Source organism: Amblyraja radiata, chromosome 5 (genome assembly GCF_010909765.2).
Source record: "Amblyraja radiata isolate CabotCenter1 chromosome 5, sAmbRad1.1.pri, whole genome shotgun sequence".
Lineage (NCBI taxonomy): Eukaryota > Metazoa > Chordata > Chondrichthyes > Rajiformes > Rajidae > Amblyraja > Amblyraja radiata.
This window is the reverse complement of record NC_045960.1, coordinates 96,203,848-96,223,210: the sequence shown is the minus strand read 5'-3', so window position 1 is coordinate 96,223,210 and position 19,363 is coordinate 96,203,848. Positions and strand designations below refer to the sequence as shown.

The 19,363-nt window shown below is 43.7% G+C and overlaps 1 protein-coding gene across 2 annotated transcripts in view; it reads right to left on the bottom strand.

Annotated features, from left to right (window-relative positions):
• Nucleotides 1-19,363, bottom strand: part of prim2 (DNA primase subunit 2) — a 238,939-nt gene that overhangs the window by 17,045 nt on the left and 202,531 nt on the right. For both annotated transcript variants that reach the window (XR_004412093.1, XM_033021862.1), the window contains exon 12: nucleotides 9,566-9,634. Coding sequence is in view for 1 of the 2 variants with exons in the window: in XM_033021862.1 (XP_032877753.1) it covers nucleotides 9,566-9,634 (69 nt within the window). In the remaining variant the exon portion in view is untranslated. The remainder of the gene's footprint in view (nucleotides 1-9,565; nucleotides 9,635-19,363) is intronic.

Below are 19,363 nucleotides of genomic sequence, written 5' to 3'. Positions count from 1 at the left end.
ACAGAATAATTAAATTCTTACTTGTTGCATTAATGTGCTTGCAAATCTGCAGCAACACCGCGAGTAAATACACAACAATCAATTACGCAATCAATTATCTGTGACAGTAGTTGATCAGAACATAATGTCTGAATGTTTTTAAACCCAGTTATGTTAAGTGATTCACCACCCTCTGCATGAAAAACTTACCCCTCGTCTTCAAATCTCTCCTGTCTCATAATAATCTATATCATTCCACACTGCCCTTCTCTGTAAAAAAGATTCTATTCATAGATACATATTTATCCTACCTATGCCTGTCACAATTTTGGTAGACCTTCATAAGGCCACCCATCAGCCTCCTACATACTAATGTGAATAAGCCCAACCTATCCTACTCTTATAACTATAGCCCTCCATTCCATGCAATATCCTGGTGAGTCTTCTGCATTCTATCTACTACTACCCAACCCTGCCTGTAGTGTAGCAACCAGAAATGTATGCAGTACTCAAAGTGCAGGTTAACCATTGTTATTGCACAGCTGCTATGTGATGTTCCAACTTTGAAACTCACTGTTCAGCCTATGAAAACCAACACAAAATGTCTACTTCACTACTCTATATCCACTTGTGTCGCCACTTCCATGGTGCTATGGACCTACACCCCAAAGTCCTTCTGTACATTACGTTAAGATCTCTGACATTTAGTTTATACGTCCTACCACAATGTCACTAAGCAAAGTGCATTATATCACACTTGTCCAGATTAAATTCCACTTGCCACTGCTCTGTCCAATTTTCCACCCAATTTATGTCCTGCTGTCTCTTTAGATATCCTGCTTAGCTATTAATGACTCTACAAATGTTTTGTGTTGTCTGTAAACTTACTAACCGTACCCTGTACATTCTCATCCAAGTCATTTATAGATCTTACAAACAATAAAGGTCCCTTCACCGAATACTGTGGTACACCACGTTACAGATTTCCAGTCAGAAAAATATGCAGGAACTGCAGATGCTGGTTTAAACCAAAGAAAAACACAAACGGGACTTGGAGTAACTTAACGGGACTTGACCTGATACATCACCCATTCCTTCGCTCCAGTGGTGCCTGTCCCGCTGAGTTACTCCATCTTTTTGTGTCTATCTCCAGTCAGAAAAGCACTACTACCCTCTGCCTCCTGCACCCAGCCAATTTTAGAACAAGATGGCCCACAAGACTTGGATCTCTTATGTCTTAACCTTATCGGCCAGCCTATTGTGCCCGACCTTTAAATGCCTTGCGAAGAACCATATAAATCACAGCTACTGATCTGCCATCATCAATTTTTTTGTGATGTGAGAGAAAAAGACAGTGATCTTAACAAAGAATTCCTGTCAATTAATGGTTAAAAATAAATGGAAAATTTAATCTCAAGGTTTTAGTTTTAGAGATACAGAGCAGAAACAGGCCCTTCGACCCATCGAGTTCACGCCGAGCAGCGATCCCTGCATACTACCACTATCCTACACAGACTAGGGACAGTTTTCAAATTTACCAAGCCAATTAGCCTACAAACCTATATGTCTTTGAAGTGTGGGAGGAAACCGAAGCTCCTGAAGACAACCCACTTAGGTCACAGGGATAGCATACAAATTCTGTACAGACAGCACCGATAGTCAGGATCAGGTCCCTGGTGCTGGAAGGCAGCAACTCTACCAGGCCACTGTCAAAGAAAAATTCAAACCGTAACTGCGGGATAAACTGTTAAAATGTTAGAAATTGTTAAAATGCTAGAAATACTCAGCAATTCAGACAGCACCAATGAAGAAAGGAACAGTTAACATTTCAGGTAAATGGCCTTTCAATAGAACCATGAAAAGCAAGAAGCTGAACCTGTTTCCAGATGCAGGGACGAGGAAGAGGCTTAATGAACAAAGGATATATGCGTGATGGGATAGAGATCCTACATTTTTTGTCTGCTCCACTGCTTCCTCTCCCAGTTTGACCTGGTCACCCCTACTGAAATCTCCAAACTCATTAGCTCTTCCAAACCCACTACCTGCTCCCTCGACCCTCTCCCCACTCCCCTGCTACAGTCCTGCCTCCCCGTTCTCTGCCCCTACCTCATTAATCTCTTCAACTCCTCATTGTCCCAAGGAATTGTCCCCTCTGCTTTCAAAACTGCTGCTGTCACACCAATCTTAAAGAAACCTGGTCTTGATCCCTCCTCTCTCATTAACTACCGCCCAATCTCAAACCTCCCCTTTCTTTCAAAAACCCTGGAGCGTATCGTCGCGTCACAACTTCATTCCCACCTCCTCGCGTATAACCTATTCGAACCCCTCCAATCTGGATTTCGCCCCCTCCATAGCATAGAAACTGCTCTCCTCAAAGTCCTCAACGACCTCCTCACCTCTGCTGACACTGGTTCCCTCAACATCCTCATCCTCCTCGACCTGAGTGCGGCCTTCGATACCGTGAACCATAACATCCTGCTTACCAGACTTAAAGACCTTGGCATTGAAGGTTCTGCACTCAGCTGGCTCCGTTCCTACCTTTCCAACCGATCCCACTTCATCTCTCTCCATAACCACACCTCTGCTACAGCCACTGTCACTCAAGGCGTTCCCCAAGGCTCTGTTCTCGGTCCCCTCCTCTTCATCATCTACATCCTCCCCCTTGGTCATATACTCCGTCACTTCAAACTGGACTTCCATTGCTATGCTGATGACACCCAGATCTATCTCAGCACCAAGTCCCCCACCACCCCCCTCTCTCCCATATCAACTCCTGCCTGTCAGCCATCAAATCTTGGATGCAACTCAACTTCCTTAAATTAAACAGTAACAAAACAGAATTTCTCCTCATTGGCTCCAAATCAACACTTACCAAAATTAACAACCCCACTCCCACTATTGACGGCACCACTGTCTCCCCATCTCCTCAGGCCCGCAACCTTGGCGTGATCTTTGACTCAACCCTCTCCCTTAAGCCTCACATCCGCCATGTTGTCAAAACATCATTTTTTCACCTCCGCAACATTGCCAAAATCAGACCCTCTCTCACACCCCCCGCTGCTGAAAGACTCATCCATGCCTTCATCTCCTCCCGACTGGACTACTGTAACTCTCTTCTCTTTGGCATCAATTCCAGCAACATCAACCGACTCCAACTGGTCCAGAATGCAGCCGCCCGACTCATTACCCACACCAAATCCTGGCACCACATCACCCCAGTCCTCAAAGAACTTCACTGGCTTCCCATTTCCCACCGGATCATCTACAAAATCCTGGTCCTCACCTACAAAGCCCTCAACCACTTGGCCCCCCCTTATCTCACTGACCTCCTCTCCCCCTACCAACCCTCACGGTCCCTCAGATCCATTTCAGCCGGTCTCCTCTCCATTCTGAAATCCAACCTCTGCACTTTTGGAGACAGAGCCTTCTCCAGGGCAGCTCCCAGGCTCTGGAACTCCCTCCCACAATTGATCCGAACTTCTGAGTCCCTCACCATCTTCCAGTCCCGCCTCAAGACCCATCTCTTCACCTCTGCATACCCTTAGTCCCATGTCCCCCTCCCCTTTGCATCTCTGTCTTACTGCTCTATTTTGTTTTGTTCCTGACTCACCATGTAAAGCGACTTTGAGTCCTTGAAAAGCGCTATACAAATAAAATGTATTATTATTATTATTAAAATCTCCTCAAGGTATATCTACTTTGAAGAAGTTCTCCTCCACTCTCCGATGAGAGCTCTGCAACATCCTCTCTCGCTACTCCCCCTCTGTGATATCTTTCATTCATTTGTTCTATATCTCGCTACATCAACGTCTAAATTTCTCATTTCCCTTTCCCCTGACTCTCAGACTAAAGAAGGGTCTCGAACTGAAATGTCACCTGTTTCTTTTCTCCAGAGATGCTGTCTGACCGGCTGAGTTACTCCAGCTTTTTGTGTCTATCTTCAGAAGAGAATGATATTACTGACAGAGAAAAGCAATCATTGAGCTGGAACTGTGGGATACAAAACTCTAGAGTTTGTGAAAATATGAAATAAAAGAGAATGCCGGAAACACTCAGCAGATCAGTCAGCATTTGCAGAGAGAAACAAAATACAATACCACAGTGTTACAGGTTGATAGCCTTTCATCATAAGTGGACATTTTATTTTTTTCCCCATTATATAAAACTAACATGAAACTATAAAAGCAACTTTGTTTTCCCTACTCTGCAATTTGCTTTCGTATGGCATCGATTTTAATCTTGTTGGCTACCATGTGACTGCAATGTTTCTTTCAAAACTTAATTTGATTGTTTTTCCAAAGCCTCTCCATTTTACAAATTATTTTTATGATTATAAGCATCGATTTCTCATCCTTTCCCAACATGAAACCATAGCTCATTCAGGACCATCTTGGCAATATTACTGCCTGGAGGAATGTTCCCCACTATCAGTTCTCCACATCAGAAGATATGTCTGTGCCTTAAATCTAACTGATTCAGTTTGCACCATCAAAGCTGATCATTAACAACTGTCACTTGGTTTTCAGTAGAACAGTAAAAATCCAAGAGTCTTCAGAATTTTTATTTCATGTCCTGACCCGTATTTAATGTTCATAAGAATGACATTTTCATTTCTACTGCTTCCTTTTCCAAAACCCATTTCTCAAAAGCGTTGGCAAATTTCTGCCTCTCACTGTTAACTGTGTATAATTCTTGAAAAAATGGGTCAAAAGGCATTTTCAGATGGCATTTGACAAGGTTCCACATAAAAGGCTGGCACACAAGGTAAAATATGGGGAACAAAGTCATCTTGCCTTGAAGATTGATTTTGATTTGATAACCAGAGCGATGAGTCAAAAGAAGGGTCTCGACCCAAATCATCACCGATTACTTTCCTCTAGAGATGCTGCCTGACCCGCTGAGTTACTCCAGCTCTTTGTGTCTACCTTCAGTTTAATTCAGCATCTGTTGAAATAAACTGTTCTATCCCTAGCTTGAACTAGCCAAGTTCCCCTGTGATTGGTTCTTGAACCTCAATTGGTTTTGATTTATAGTAATGACTTTGAGGATAGGGCTGAATGGCAGGATTCCAAGTTTGCCATTGGCATGAATACAGCTGGAACACTTGATACAATGGGTAAATCTGGACTCTGTAACAGGATAGAGATGAGTTGAGTGAATGAGCGCAAATCTAGTCGCATGGAGTTTAACATGGGAGAGTGCAAGGTCACGCAATTCAATAAGGGAAATCGAAAGGTAGACTGCAATTTAAATGGAGAAAGATTGCAGATGAGCAGAGAGACTTAATTATTCTTATTCAGAAATCAAAAATATTATCAGGCAGGTGCAACGAGTGAATAGGAAGATGAATGGTTTCTTAGCCTTTGTCGCAAGAGGGTTTGAGTTGAAAAATAAGGAAATGTTGTAACAATTATACAGGATACTGGCGAGTCACACCTGGAATATTGTGCGGTAAGGATATACAGAAATAGGAGACACAAGAAACTACAGATGCTGGAATCTTCAGCAAAACAAGCACAAAAGTGCTGGAGAAACCAGTGGATCGGGTAGCATCTGTGGAGGGAATGGTTAGACTTTGTTTCAGGTCAAGACCCTTCAGACTGATGTAGAGGAGAGAAAGCTGAGATGGGGAAACGCCTAGCAAGTTATAGGTGGATACAGATGAGAAGGGTGGAGTTAGTGATGAAGGCCAGAGTTGAAAAGGAGACATAAGGGTGTCAGGTAAGAAGAAGAGTGAAACGTAAAACTGGAGGGAGGAATATGGTTGGAAGGGGACTGGGAAGGTGAGAAGGGGAAGGGAATGAGAGGGGATTAAAATGAGAGGAGATAAAAGGGAAACAAAGAACTCGAGGATCGGAGATTGGCATACAGAGGAGGGGAAAGGGGCTGGGTGACTGGGGCGTTAAGTATATCCATCATCACTTGCCTGACTTTGACACACCCCCACCACTCCTTTCCAGCTTTCTCCCCTCCATCAGTCTGAAGAAGGATTCCAACCCAAAACGTTGTCTGTCTATTCCCTTCACAGATGTTGCCTGACAGCTATGTTCCTCCTGCATTTTGTTTTTTTGCTGACATAGCAGACAGTTCAAGAGATTTGCTAGGCTAATTTCTGGCATAAGGGGGTTATCCTATGATGAATGGTTAAAGAAATTAGACCTACATTCTTTGGTGTCGAGAGAAATGAGGGGTGATCTCACTGAGGAGGTTCTACTGCAGTTGTACAGGGTCTTGGTGAGACCACACCTGGAGTATTGCGTACAGTTTTGGTCTCCTAATCTGAGAAAGGACATTCTTGCCATAGAGGAAGTACAGAGAAGGTTCATCAGACTGATTTCTGGGATGTCAGGACTTTCATATGAAGAAGACTGGATAGACTCGGCTTGTACTTGCTAGAATTTACAAGATTGAGGGGGGATCTTATAGAAACTTACAAAATTCTTAAGGGGTTGGACAGGCTAGATGCAGGAAGATTGTTCCCGATGTTGGGGAAGTCCAGAACAAGGGGTCACAGTTTAAGGATAAAGGGGAAATCTTTTAGGACCGAGATGAGAAAAACATTTTTCACACAGAGAGTGGTGAATCTCTGGAATTCTCTGCCACAGAATGTAGTTGAGGCCAGTTCATTGGCTATATTTAAGAGGGAGTTAGATGTGGCCCTTGTGGCTAAAGGGATCAGGGGGTATGGAGAGAAGGCAGGTACAGGATACTGAGTTGGATGATCAGCCATGATCATATTGAATGGCGGTGCAGGCTCGAAGGGCCGAATGGCCTACTCCTGCACCTATTTTCTATGTTTCTATGCCTATATTGAATGGCGGTGCAGGTTCGAAGGGCCGAATGGCCTACTCCTGCACCTATTTTCTATGTTTCTATGAAGCATATATGATCCTGGGGGGCACAACTGAGAACATGTTGCATTGTTTCCACTAGTGAGTGAATTACAATGTGAGGGGACATAATTACAAGATTAGGCAGTGGCCATTTAAATATTAGTTTCTTCTCTCAGACGCTAGTGTATCTCCGGGATTCACTATCCAAGTGGAACAGCTTCCCAACTGTTATCGGGCAACTGAACAACTCTCTCATCAGCTAGAGTGCAATCCTGATCTCCCATTTATCTCAATGGAGGCCTGCGAACTTTCTTTAATCGGACTTTATCTTGCACTAAATGTTGTACCCTTTATCTGTGCACGGCTTGATTGTAATCACGTATAGTCTATTTTTTGACTGGATAGCACGCAAAAAACTGTGCCTCGGCACACGACACAATAATGAACTAAATGTAACTGCAGAAGCTAGATCATTGTGGGTACTGAAAAGGGAAGATAAACTTTTGAATGAGCCTGGAATCGAGAGCTATGGGGAGCAGGCTTGCGAGGGCAATATTTTCTTAAAGTTCTTAAAATACAACCCCCATGATACATCTTTCCTGCACCAAACATTTCTCCAGAGGAGCTGAAAAATGTTAGGCCTCAACCCCAGGGGAAAGTTTGCCCAATGTCCCATTCTGACACAAGGGAATCGATGTAGAAAAAGCTTGATGGAATCTTCAACAGTAGTGAACTTGTTTTATGATTTTTTCATTGATTTTGTTTTGCATTAGCAAAGTGAAGAAATTCTTGCAATGAGCGGTAACACAAAACAGAACCACAAAACTACCAGCCTGAAGAAGGGTTCGACTCAAAACGTCACTTATCCATGTTCTCCTGAGATAGTGATACAGTGTGGAAACAGGCCCTTCGGCCCACTTGCCCACACCGGGCAACAAGTCCCAGCCACACTAGTCTCACCTGCCCGCGTTTGGTTCATATCCCCCCAAACCTGTCCTATCCATGTACCAGTCTGAAGAAGGGTTTCGGCCCGAAACGTCGCCTATTTCCTTCGCTCCATGGATGCTGCTGCACCCGCTGAGTTTCCCCAGCAATTTTGTGTACCTTCGATATTCCAGCATCTGCAGTTCCTTTTTGAACACTATCCATGTACCTGTTTGTTTCTTAAATGTTGGGATAGTCCCCACCTCAACTACCTCCTCTGGCAGCTTGTTCCATACACCCACCACCTTAGATGCTACCTGACCCGCTGGGCTACTTCAGCACTCTGTGTCTTCCTCTCAACTAACAGTATAAGCTCCCCCACTCACTTTTGTCTGACATTCTTATACAAATGCGATTTGTTTCACCTCTAAATGCACCTTATAAACAGCATTGGTCAAATAGAAACATAGAAAATAGGTGCAGGAGTAGGCCATTCGGCCCTTCGAGCCTGCACCGCCATTCAATATGATCATGGCTGATCATCCAACTCAGTATCCTGTACCTGCCTTCTCTCCATACCCCCTGATCCCTTTTGCCACAAGGGCCACATCTAACTCCCTCTTAAATATAGCCAATGAACTGGCCTCAACTCCCTTCTGTGGCAGAGAATTCCACAGATTCTCCACTCTCTGTGTGAAAAAGGTTTTTCTCATCTCGGTCCTAAAAGATTTCCCCCTTATCCTTAAACTGTGACCCCTTGTTCTGGACTTCCCTAACATCGGGAACAATCTTCCTGCATCTAGCCTGTCCAACCCCTTAAGAATTTTGTACGTTTCTATAAGATCCCCCCTCAATCTTCCCCAAATACCCCAATCCAAATTGTATTTGGTGCTTGCATGCAACAGGCTTGGAAAATAAAAGAATCTGATAGTTTGAGGTAGGTTACTTATTCTTTGCAGCATATCCCACAACCTCTTGCTAACCTCTGGGTTGATCACCTGTTCTCAGTCAGTTACATGGCTTGTGGTCAAATTTTGTTTGAATCCATTCAAATTGCCTTATGATGTTTTCTTCCAATGGTGCTGCAATTTGAACGCATATTGTGGTTTTATTTATTTGGGTACATCTTAATACTCTGCTTTGCCTTACAGTAAAGTGCTTTTATGCATGACTGAAGAAGAAAATATACAATAATAAATTTGACAAATGGTCCAGTAGTGAATGATTTTTGGAATCCTTCCGTGGCACAACATCATTTCAAATACAAAATGAGCATCCTGACTGTCCACAAGTTTTGATTCATGTACAATTCTTTGTCGTAACTTTTCCCCTAACAATATTTTGGATAGTTACATCGGTGTTTTTAACATTCTGATCAAGATGAAATAGGAGATAATACTCCATAAAATGCTTTGAAGAAACACTTGTCATTTTGATAAATAGTCCAGCAAAAAGGCTTGTGTGATTTAATTATCTATTAAGTTAGAATGTGATCTCAGCTGACAATATACAGTGTAGATAACTGGTTTTAACACGTTGAAAGGAAACATTGGCCTAGTTAATGAATCAGATTTTACATATCATCCCCCCCACCCCCACAATCCTTAAGAAATGTATGCAATTGCAAACTGTAAAAGGTTGCTGTGAAATATAAATACAAGGTATAGTGCCCAGTAATTGAACCATTAAAAATTAACAAATGATGGCAGCTAATGATAGATGCGAGTAGTCTTCTGGGACGGTAGCTTTTATGCACCAGTCACCGTCACTTCTCAAGGCTGACAAAGACACTCTCATTATTCGGCAATGGAAATTAAACACGTCCTTACATTGTGGGTTAGCTCAAAGTATTTCTGACAGGCCAGCTGGTAATGCATCCCCTTGACTAAATCCAGAATCTGCAGAGAGAGAAAAAAGAGACACATTGACAAAACTTGGGTCATTCCGTTTCTGGAGTAATGCATTGCAATAATAAGCATTTAAAAACTGCATAATGTCTTTGCAAATATAGCGATCATAACGAGTAGGAATTTTTTAATAAACTTGCAACAAGATCTTTCTGACACATTCTACCTTTTAGCTGAAACTCAACCAACAGATTTAATCTAATGGAGATGGCAGATAAATAGAGTAGAACAGTGTGGGATTACCACTATTCCTATGATTCTAATAAATTCACTCTCAGAAGCTGAACAGAACAAGGAATGAATGGTCCCAGTCTGAGCAACTATTGCCAACATCACCACATTTTGTGGTATTCACTCTCTCCTAATTCTAGATAAACCTATTCTACTTGCTTGATATAAAGTGATATCCTTTATCAGTTTGCTGCAACAACTGCTGAGAACTGACAAGTCGTGTCTTCATTGTTAAAGCTTAACAGAATGTTCATTTACTTTTCACCAATGAAATGCATTCCAAATGGGTGAAATTAGAATATAATCATACTCCTGGAAAAGTTTGAAGACTTGTTGATGTTGCTTGTTGGCAATGTTTGAAATATCAAATACAAGGGCTGTTGGGATTTATAACACCTGGTAACTACCACTGAATATCAATATCAACAAAAACTCATATGTCAGGCTGTTATTCATCGATTACAGCTCGGCATTTAACACAATCATCCCCCCCAAGCAATGTTACCAAACTCGCAGAACTGGGTCTCCGCGCATCCCTCTGCAATTGAATCCTCGACTTCCTCATTCACAGACCACAGTCGGTTCGTATTGGTGGAAATGTGTCAGCCTCGATAACAATCAGCACGGGAGCACCTCAAGGCTGCGTGCTCAGCCACTTGCTGTACTCACTCTATACTCATGACTGTGTAGCCAGTGACAGTGCGAACTCCATCATCAAGTTCACTGACGACACCACTATTGTGGGACGAATCACTGATGGGGATGAGTCAGAGTATAGAAGAGAGATCGAGCAACTGTCCATATGGTGCCAGTGCAATAACCTGGCCCTCAACACCCGCAAAACGAAGGAACTGATTGTGGACTTTGGAAGGAGTAGGAGGGGGACCTACAGCCCCATTTATATCAACGGGTCGATGGTTGAAAGGGTCAAGAGTTTCAAATTCCTGGGCATGCACATCTCTGAAGATCTTTCCTGGTCCGAGAACACTAATGCAATTATCAAGAAAGCTCATCAGCGCCTCTACTTCCTGAGAAGATTACGGAGAGTCGGTTTGTCAAGGAGGACTCTCTCTAACTTCTACAGGTGCACAGTAGAGAGCATGCTGACCGGTTGCATCGTGGCTTGGTTCGGCAATTTGAGCGCCCTGGAGATGAAAAGACTACAAAAAGTAGTAAACACTGCCCAGTCCATCATCGGCTCTGACCTTCCTTCCATCGAGGGGATTTATCGCAGTCGCTGCCTCAAAAAGGCTGGCAGTATCATCAAAGACCCACACCATTCTGGCCACACACTCATCTCCCTGCTACCTTCAGGTCGAAGGTACAGGAGCCTGAAGACTGCAACAACCAGGTTCAGGAATAGCTACTTCCCCACAGGCTATTAAACGTGGCTCGGACAAAACTCTGATTATTAATAACCCATTATCTGTTATTTGCACTTTATCAGTTTATTTATTCATGTGTGTATATATTTATATTATGGTATATGGACACACTTATCTGTTTTGTAGTAAATGCCTACTATGTTCTGTGTGCTGAAGCAAAGCAAGAATTTCATTGTCCTATACAGGGACACATGGCAATAAACTCACTTGAACTTGAACTTGTACAGGTATTGCCAAGTATCTCTGTCAATGTCACTTAGCAGATCAAAGCAAATTGCATTGTTAAAAATGGACTAAACTGCAGCTGTGAAAAAGCTCAGTTAATTCAATCGTCATCCTCTGACATCATTGTTATTGTGGCTGCCATAAATTAACTGAAAACATTTTAATGTGTGTATGAGCCAATAAAGATGCTTGAACCTGTGAAATTATTTAAGAATTTGAACTGTCTGTTTCCTTCATTGGCTACAGAGTAACCAAATAGAACCCATCATAAGACAGAATGTCATGCGCCCATGAGGGGAATAAAAACAGATATTGTTATATGTTTAATAAAGTGAAGATAAAATAAAACAAATTTCACACCTCTCCCTTGTTGTGTGTAATGCTAATGCCCCGAGGACTCTTTGGTCTGCAGTCGTGCCACTAAATTAAGACATGAGCATTGCATTGCTGTCAGGGCCCGTGAACTACAAACGCAGGGAGGCATAAATGTCAACAGTCATTTCAAACACCATTCATTATATGCTGCAGGGCTGTGTTGTAAGGGCAAGGAAAATGAAGACATTCTTACAGGTGGAGAAACAAGGGAGTTTCTGTTCATCTAACATGCTAAGGCGACACAATAGGTCACAGCAAACAAAAAGCGAATAGAGAACATTCATGAGTATAATGGGCCTGTCCCACTTAGGCAACTGCAGGAGACTATGCAGTCGGCACATGGTCGCTACATGTTCGCGGGTGGTTGCCGGGTAGTTGCCTTCATGGTCGTGAGGAGTTCCCACATTCTGGGAACTAGTCGCGGCCTCATTATGGTCGCCGTGAATTTTTCAACATGTTGAAAAATTAGCGGCGACCAGAATTAAGCCGCCATGAAGAGTAGTGAAATTCTCGTGCCGTAGGTGGGTCGCCAGGAGGTCATAGTGGGTTGCCAGGAGGTCGAAGGTTCTCGTAGGTTGTAGCCGGTGCTATGCGGTGAATTTCATTGGCTCATGGATAAAAAAAATGTAAGCAGTAGTTTTTAGAACCAAGGATAACCGATTGGTAATGTTAATGTCCACCGAGCTTCACAGCCGTGAATCTCTGGCTTCTTAAAAGTTGTTTCCACTCCTTCTCCCCCCTTCTTTAAAGGACTTACCATACACTGTGCTTTAGCGGTTTTATTTACAGCGCCAACCTACCTGTTCATCGCGGTATGTGTCTGTATCGTGAGAATTTCACTCAGACATCGCTCCCCCCACTTGCCCTGTCCCCCGCTGCATAATGGGCTGGTGAAGGAAGCGATGTGTGTGTGTGTTCCACTTTGACAGTCGCCGTTCCAGTTGCCGGTTTTTCAGGCGACTGCTGGCAACATAACAGACCCTGAAAAATCGCCTAAGTGGGACAGGCCCATTACTCCCATTTTTGCAAAGTGCTGGAGGAACTCAGCACGTCAAGCTGATGACATTTCAGGTTGGGGACCATTGCTCAGACTGATGGAGTAGGGGGAGAAAACTGGAAAAGAAAGTTTGGGAAAGGACTAAGCCTGGCAAATGATAGGTAGATTTTGTAGAGATGGAAGTGGAGGGGGTTTGGGGATGATTGACAGATGGGTGGAGACAATGACAAAGAAATAAAGTGAAAAGAGGCTAAAAGGAGACGAGGGTAACAGATAAGAGGATTGAAATGTAAAGAGGGAGAGATATAGAAGGAAAGGGACAGGGGGAAGGGAATAGAAAGGGAAGTGGGGCTCCAAGAAGGGGTGGGTGGGGGTGAAGAGGAGGACGTATTTAAAATTAAAAAATTCAATGTTCATACATGGGATTGTAAGTGAATATGAGAGTTTGCTTCAAGTTTGCTTGTATTCTCACTCTGGCAGTGGAGAAGGCCAAGGTTAGAAATGGCGGTATGGGAAAGGAAAGGGGCAACTGGGAGATCCAGCAGGCCGTGATGGATGTATCCCTCATTCTGCCTTTCACTACTACTCTTTTCTCATCTGACACCTTTTTGTCTCCATTTCACCTCTAACCTTTGTCACTATCTCCACAAATCTGCCAACTCCACCCCACATCCTCTCACCTATATCCACCTATCACTTGCCAGGCTTTGCTCCACCCGTATAACTTTTTTCCAACTTTCTCCCCTGTACCCCATCAGGCTGAAGATGTGTCCTGACCTGAAATGTCATCTGTTCATTCCCTCCACAGGCGCTGCCTGACCCGCTGAGTTCCTCCGCCACTTTTATTTCCTCACGATTCCCGCATCTGTAGTCTCTTCTCAGTCCCACTTTTGTCTGACTCTCACATAGATGTGTGATTTGTTTTCAGTGAATGCTTTTGGCTACTGCAAAGCTAGTACTGTCAAAGGTGTATCGAGAAATGCCCAATAAAGTACGAGTTCATGTAAGGTAGAACATGTTGGTAGCACCGTAGCGCTGCTGGTAGAGCTGCTGCCTCACTGCGCCCAAGACTCAGGTTCGATCCCGACCCTGAGTGTTGTGTCAAGTTCTCCCTCTGACCTCGTGGGTTTCCACCGGGTGCTCTGATTTCCCCCCCCATCACAAAGACGTGAGGGTTTGGAGATTAATTAGCCTTTGTAAATTGCCTGTATAGGGAGTGAATGCTAAAGTAAGATAACAGAGACCTTGTGTGAACAGGTGATCGATAGTCAGTGTGGACTCGGTGGGTCAAAAGGCCTATTTCCATGCTGTCTCTTTCAATCAATTCAATGAATCTGAAACGTCTTATACGATTCCTAATTGACTCCACAGTGCTGAAATTATGTACATCCATGTGAAGGAACAGGGAAAGAGTTGACCATCACTTCTCATCTATGTCATGGAGTCAGGGCTCATCTCAGAGTCTTCAGTGCAGTTTAGGCTGATGCTCCTAGAACATGACTGGGAGTATTACATTGTGGATGAAACATTAAACCAGGTCCATAATAACCATGGTAGATGAATATTACAGATCAGATAGCCACTATAAGGAGGCACAGCAAATAATTTCTGTGGAGTCCAACCTCAATGTAGATATCTATCTATATACAGGTGCACAACCTTTTATCCGGAGTTCCGGAAACCGAAAAACTCCGAAAACCGGCCATTTTTTCCAGGATGTCGTCTGCACACCAAAACTCGCGTTTGGCGCCAAACTTGACCCGAAACGACCCACGGTCAACCCAGGTCCGTACTACTGTAGCGGCTGCCTCCTCCCCGGAGACCGGGGAGACACTTAAACATCTGTAAATCATTGCTTAAATGTTAAGTCAGTTAGTTTGGAGGGCTTTTATGTGAAAGGCGGGGGTGAAGGGGGAAACTTTAATTCTTAGTCCCCTACCTGGTCGGAGAGGCGGGGAGCGGTCAATGCCTTACCGGGTCGCCGTGCAGTAAGCTCCGGAGCGCTGTGGCCGCCAACTCCCAGCTGGGGCTGCGGGCGTCTGGCCGCGGGCGGCGCCGGTTGTAGCTCCGACCCCGGCAACTCTACCCCTGGCTGCGCGGCGCTCCAAATCCAGCGCGGCCCGCGGCCGGACGCCCGCAGCCCCAGCTCCGCTGTGGCCGCCGACATGTTGTGTGTCGGCGGCCACAGCGCTCCGGAGCTTACCGCAAGGCGACCCGGTAAGGCATTGCCCACTCCCCGCTGGTATCCCACGCTGCGATGCCGCCGACTCCCAACATCGCGGAGCTGGGGCTGCGGGCGTCCGGCTGCGGGCGGCGCTGGATTTGGAGCGCCGCGCAGCCAGGGGTAGAGTTGCCGGGGTTGGAGCTCCAACCGGCGCCGCCCGCGGCCGGACGCCCGCAGCCCCAGCTCCGCGATGTTGGGAGTCGGCGGCCACAGCGCTCCGGAGCTTACTGCACGGCGACCCGGTAAGGCATTGCCCGCTCCCCGCCTCTCCGACCAGGTAGGGGACTAAGAATTAAAGTTTCCCCCTTCACCCCCCCCCCCCATAAAATCCCTCCAAACTAACTGACTAACATTTATGCAATGATTTACAATGATTCCCCGGTCACCGGGGAGGAGGCAGCCGCTCCAGACTTTTCAAGCCGCCCGCGCTACCTACCTAATCTACGCTAAAAATCTTCCATTCGGAAATCCGAAAAATTCCGAGATCCGATAAGTGTCTGGTCCCAAGGCTTTCGGATAAAAGGTTCTGCACCTGTACTATTAAAACTGTGTGTGTGTGTGTGTGTGTGTGTGTGTGTGTGTGTGCATGCGTGCGTGCGTGTGTGTGTGTGTTTGTGGGTGTATGTTTGATTTGCCTTTGATTCCTTCTTCAGACTGAGAGTCAGGGGAGAGGGAAATGAGAGACATGAAAAGGAACATAGAACACATGAATGAAAGGTGTGCAAAAGGTCAAATCAAAGCCAGCAACGATGGAGCCCACAATAGTCCATTGTTGGCTGTGGAGAAGTTGATAACGAGTGATACAAACAATGAAACTTAGATGCAAGACAGTGAAATTAGTACGACGACTAGGGTGGGGGAGGGATGGTGAGACGGGGGATGCAAGAGTTGATTGAAGTTAGAGAAATCAATATTCATACCGCAGGATTGTAAGCTGCCCAAGTGAAATACGAGGTGCTGTTCCTCCAATAGATACTGACGTTCACAAATTAGTTGTCAGTTTGTTATCTTACAATGAATACACTTCAAAAAAGTGTTTCTGAGAGAATGAAAGGTGCTGTATAAATACAAATGTTTAAATTTGGTCAACTCATTGTTCTTTTTCTGAGTAGCACCGAGGGACCCAAGTGCTGGCCATTTACTTGTATCACAAGTCGGAAGCTTATGAGGCAATGTCAGAACTTGAAAATGTAATACTTAAAAGTCCCCAACAACATTATCTGTAGGAATGAGCCTCTGCAATTTCAATGGTGTAGAGAAAAAAATTTGGTTGAGCAAATTAAATTGGTACGAAGTAAAATGACTTTGACAATTAGAAATTTGGATGGGATGCTGTTATAATACAAAGCCCCACTGGACATTTGAGAGATTTGCCATCTCTCCATTAGTTGGGAACTGTCTCAACAGCTCCATTTATTCTGTAACATTGTCAGAAGCGCAACCACTGGGAATCAAATTTGATACTGCTGGCAGAGTACACCTGACTTAAATGATAATTATTTTGTCAAACGTGTAACCCAATAATAACTGCCACCTTCAATGTGAATTGTCAGGGAAGGAGCCACCAGCACTTCCATCTTGTATTTACAAGTCTTAGGTAAACTTTCTGATCTTACTTCACATAGTACATACAGAGTATTTCATAATTTGTAGTACACATGACAATTTAATACACAATGACAACTACAATGAGAAACAACAAAGCCTAATACTTCTTTTGTTTTAATCTTCAAAAATTTAATAAAATCTGAAATAAGGGGCTTGCTTGTTATGCAAATCAGCGTGGTGGTGGGCGGGGGTGGGGGTCTTTTTGTCTGGTCAGGTTGAGACGATCAATTTAAAGCATCAAAATAAACTTATTTTCTTGAATCTGGGAAGTTATCAGATATTTATACATGTGTAGGAAGGAACTGCAGATGCTGGTTTAAACCGACGATAGACATAAAATGTTGGAGTAACTCAGCGGGACAGGTAGCATCTTTGGAGCGATGGAATGGGTGACGTTTCGGGTCGAGACCCTTCTTCAGACTGAAAGTCACGGGAAAGGGAAACAAGAAATATAGATGATGATGTAGAGAAATGTAGAACAAATGAATGAAAGTGATGTCAAAAAGTAACAATGATAAAAGAAACAGGGCATTGTTAACTGTTTGCTAGATGAGAACAAAAAGCTGGTGTAACTTGTATGGGGGAGGGATAGAGAGAGAGGAAATGCAGGGGTTACTTGAAGTTAGAGAAATCAATAGTTATACCCCTGGGTTGTCAGCTGCCCAAACGAAATATGAGATGCTGTTCCTCCAATCTGCATTTCGCCTCACTCTGACAATGGAGGAGGCCTAGGACAGACAAAATGTAGACTGGGTGATTGTTTCACTGAAAGATCAAACGTAGGCTGGACGATCATTTCACTGAACACCTTCGCTCAGTCCGTCTGGACCTACCTGACCTGGTTGCGAAACACTTTCATTCCCCTTCCCATTCCCACACTGACCTTTCTGTCCTAGGCTCCCTCATCTATATCTCTCGTTTCCTTTTCCCGTGATTTTCAATCTGAACAAGGGTCTGACCCAAAACATCACCCATTCCTAGGGATTTATGCATCGTAAGTTTTGGCCTAGATTTTACGGCCAAATTTAACAATTGCTGTTTTAATGTAAATGTCATTCATGAACATGGAGCACGTTGCAGTTAACCTCATGAAACAACAGTTCAGCCTCAATCACCCCCTGGTGCTTCATGATGCTGCTGCAGCTGTATGTTAACTTTCTACTACTTTCAATGCAGAAAGTTAAAGCTATTACACATCTCCAAAAGGATAAGATTCAGTATGGAAACCACCAAGTAATTGACAAATAAATCGATTTTAAAATCAAGAGAAGTAGCTGGTGAGAGTTGGGGGCTGATTTCTTCTTCAAACAGCAAACCATTTAAAAAATGCAACTGATAGATTTTTTTGTGAACTAATGCTATGACAAAGCTGACTTTATAAAGATACGTAAGATCAGCTGGATCTCATCAAATCGCAGAGCAGGATCAAGGACAAATTCTTATATTCCTCACTACACAAAACATTCAGGTTGAAGGCTTGAGAAAGGGTCACAGAGTGAGATAATCCTCTCCAGTGAGATCTCCAATGTTTTAGTTAATTTAGTAATTACAAATCTGTATATACACACACACTATAAATGCAATGAAGGCCTGAAATGGGGATTAAACCTAGAAGTTTCAGACTTGTATGCTCACTTCAACCGAGTCAAATTAACGGCAATAATTGGTAGCAGGTTGATGGCAAAGCAGCTTAACAATCAAAACATTGACTCTGAACCAGAAAGCTGTGCTCCTGAGTTTCCTGCTTCTTAATGTTGCTCAGCTGGATGGTGGCGTAGAAAGCCTAATCGTACGTCACTCCATTCATATGAAGGAGAAATTGAGAGGAATAAAAAGCGGATTTATTTTGTTGAATTCAAGGACCCTGGTCTCCAGGGTAAGAGCAATAGCTGAAAGACCTTACGGATAAGATGAGTTCTGTCCCGAGCTGAGGGATAATCATTGGGATAGGTGGCATCCTCACAGGATGAAGTGATAGGAGGAAGATGGACCATTCAACACTATCAACACAAGAACAATAAAAGAGGAATTTAAAGCATAGGGAAATGTTCTTGGCCTTCAATTATTTATGATTTGCATGAACTACCTGAAGAGTAGAGTGTAATATATCCAAGAATACACAAAAATAGATGGAACCTCTTTGCTGTGATGTTGTGACTATGCAAAGTGGCATAGGTAGAATGAGATTATGGACAGAAACTTGATGAATGGAGTTTAATGTGGGAAAAATCATGTTCTTCAGTGAGAGGAATAAAAAGGCAAAATATCAAAATGGAAAGTGATTGCAAATGGGTGAAGTGCAGAGGAAGCATGGATTACAGCAGCGGAGCAAGTGGCGTATTGGCCATCATTACAAAGAACGCGAAGTTTTGGAAATAGGAATGTATGGTTAGAATTATGCAGGTTGTTGTGAAGCCACACCCGGAATTAGCGATTTAACGTAACATTAAGGGATTCAAAGTAACATTAGCAAATTTGCAGATGACACAAAGCTGGGTGGCAGTGTGAACTGTGAGGAGGATGATATGAGAACGCAGGGTGACTTGGACAGGTTGGGGGAGTGGGCATATGCATGGCAGATTAAGTTTAATGCGGATAAATGTGAGGTTATCCACTTTGGTAGCAAAAACAGGAAGGCAGATTACTATCTAAATGGCGTCAAGTTGGGAAAAGGG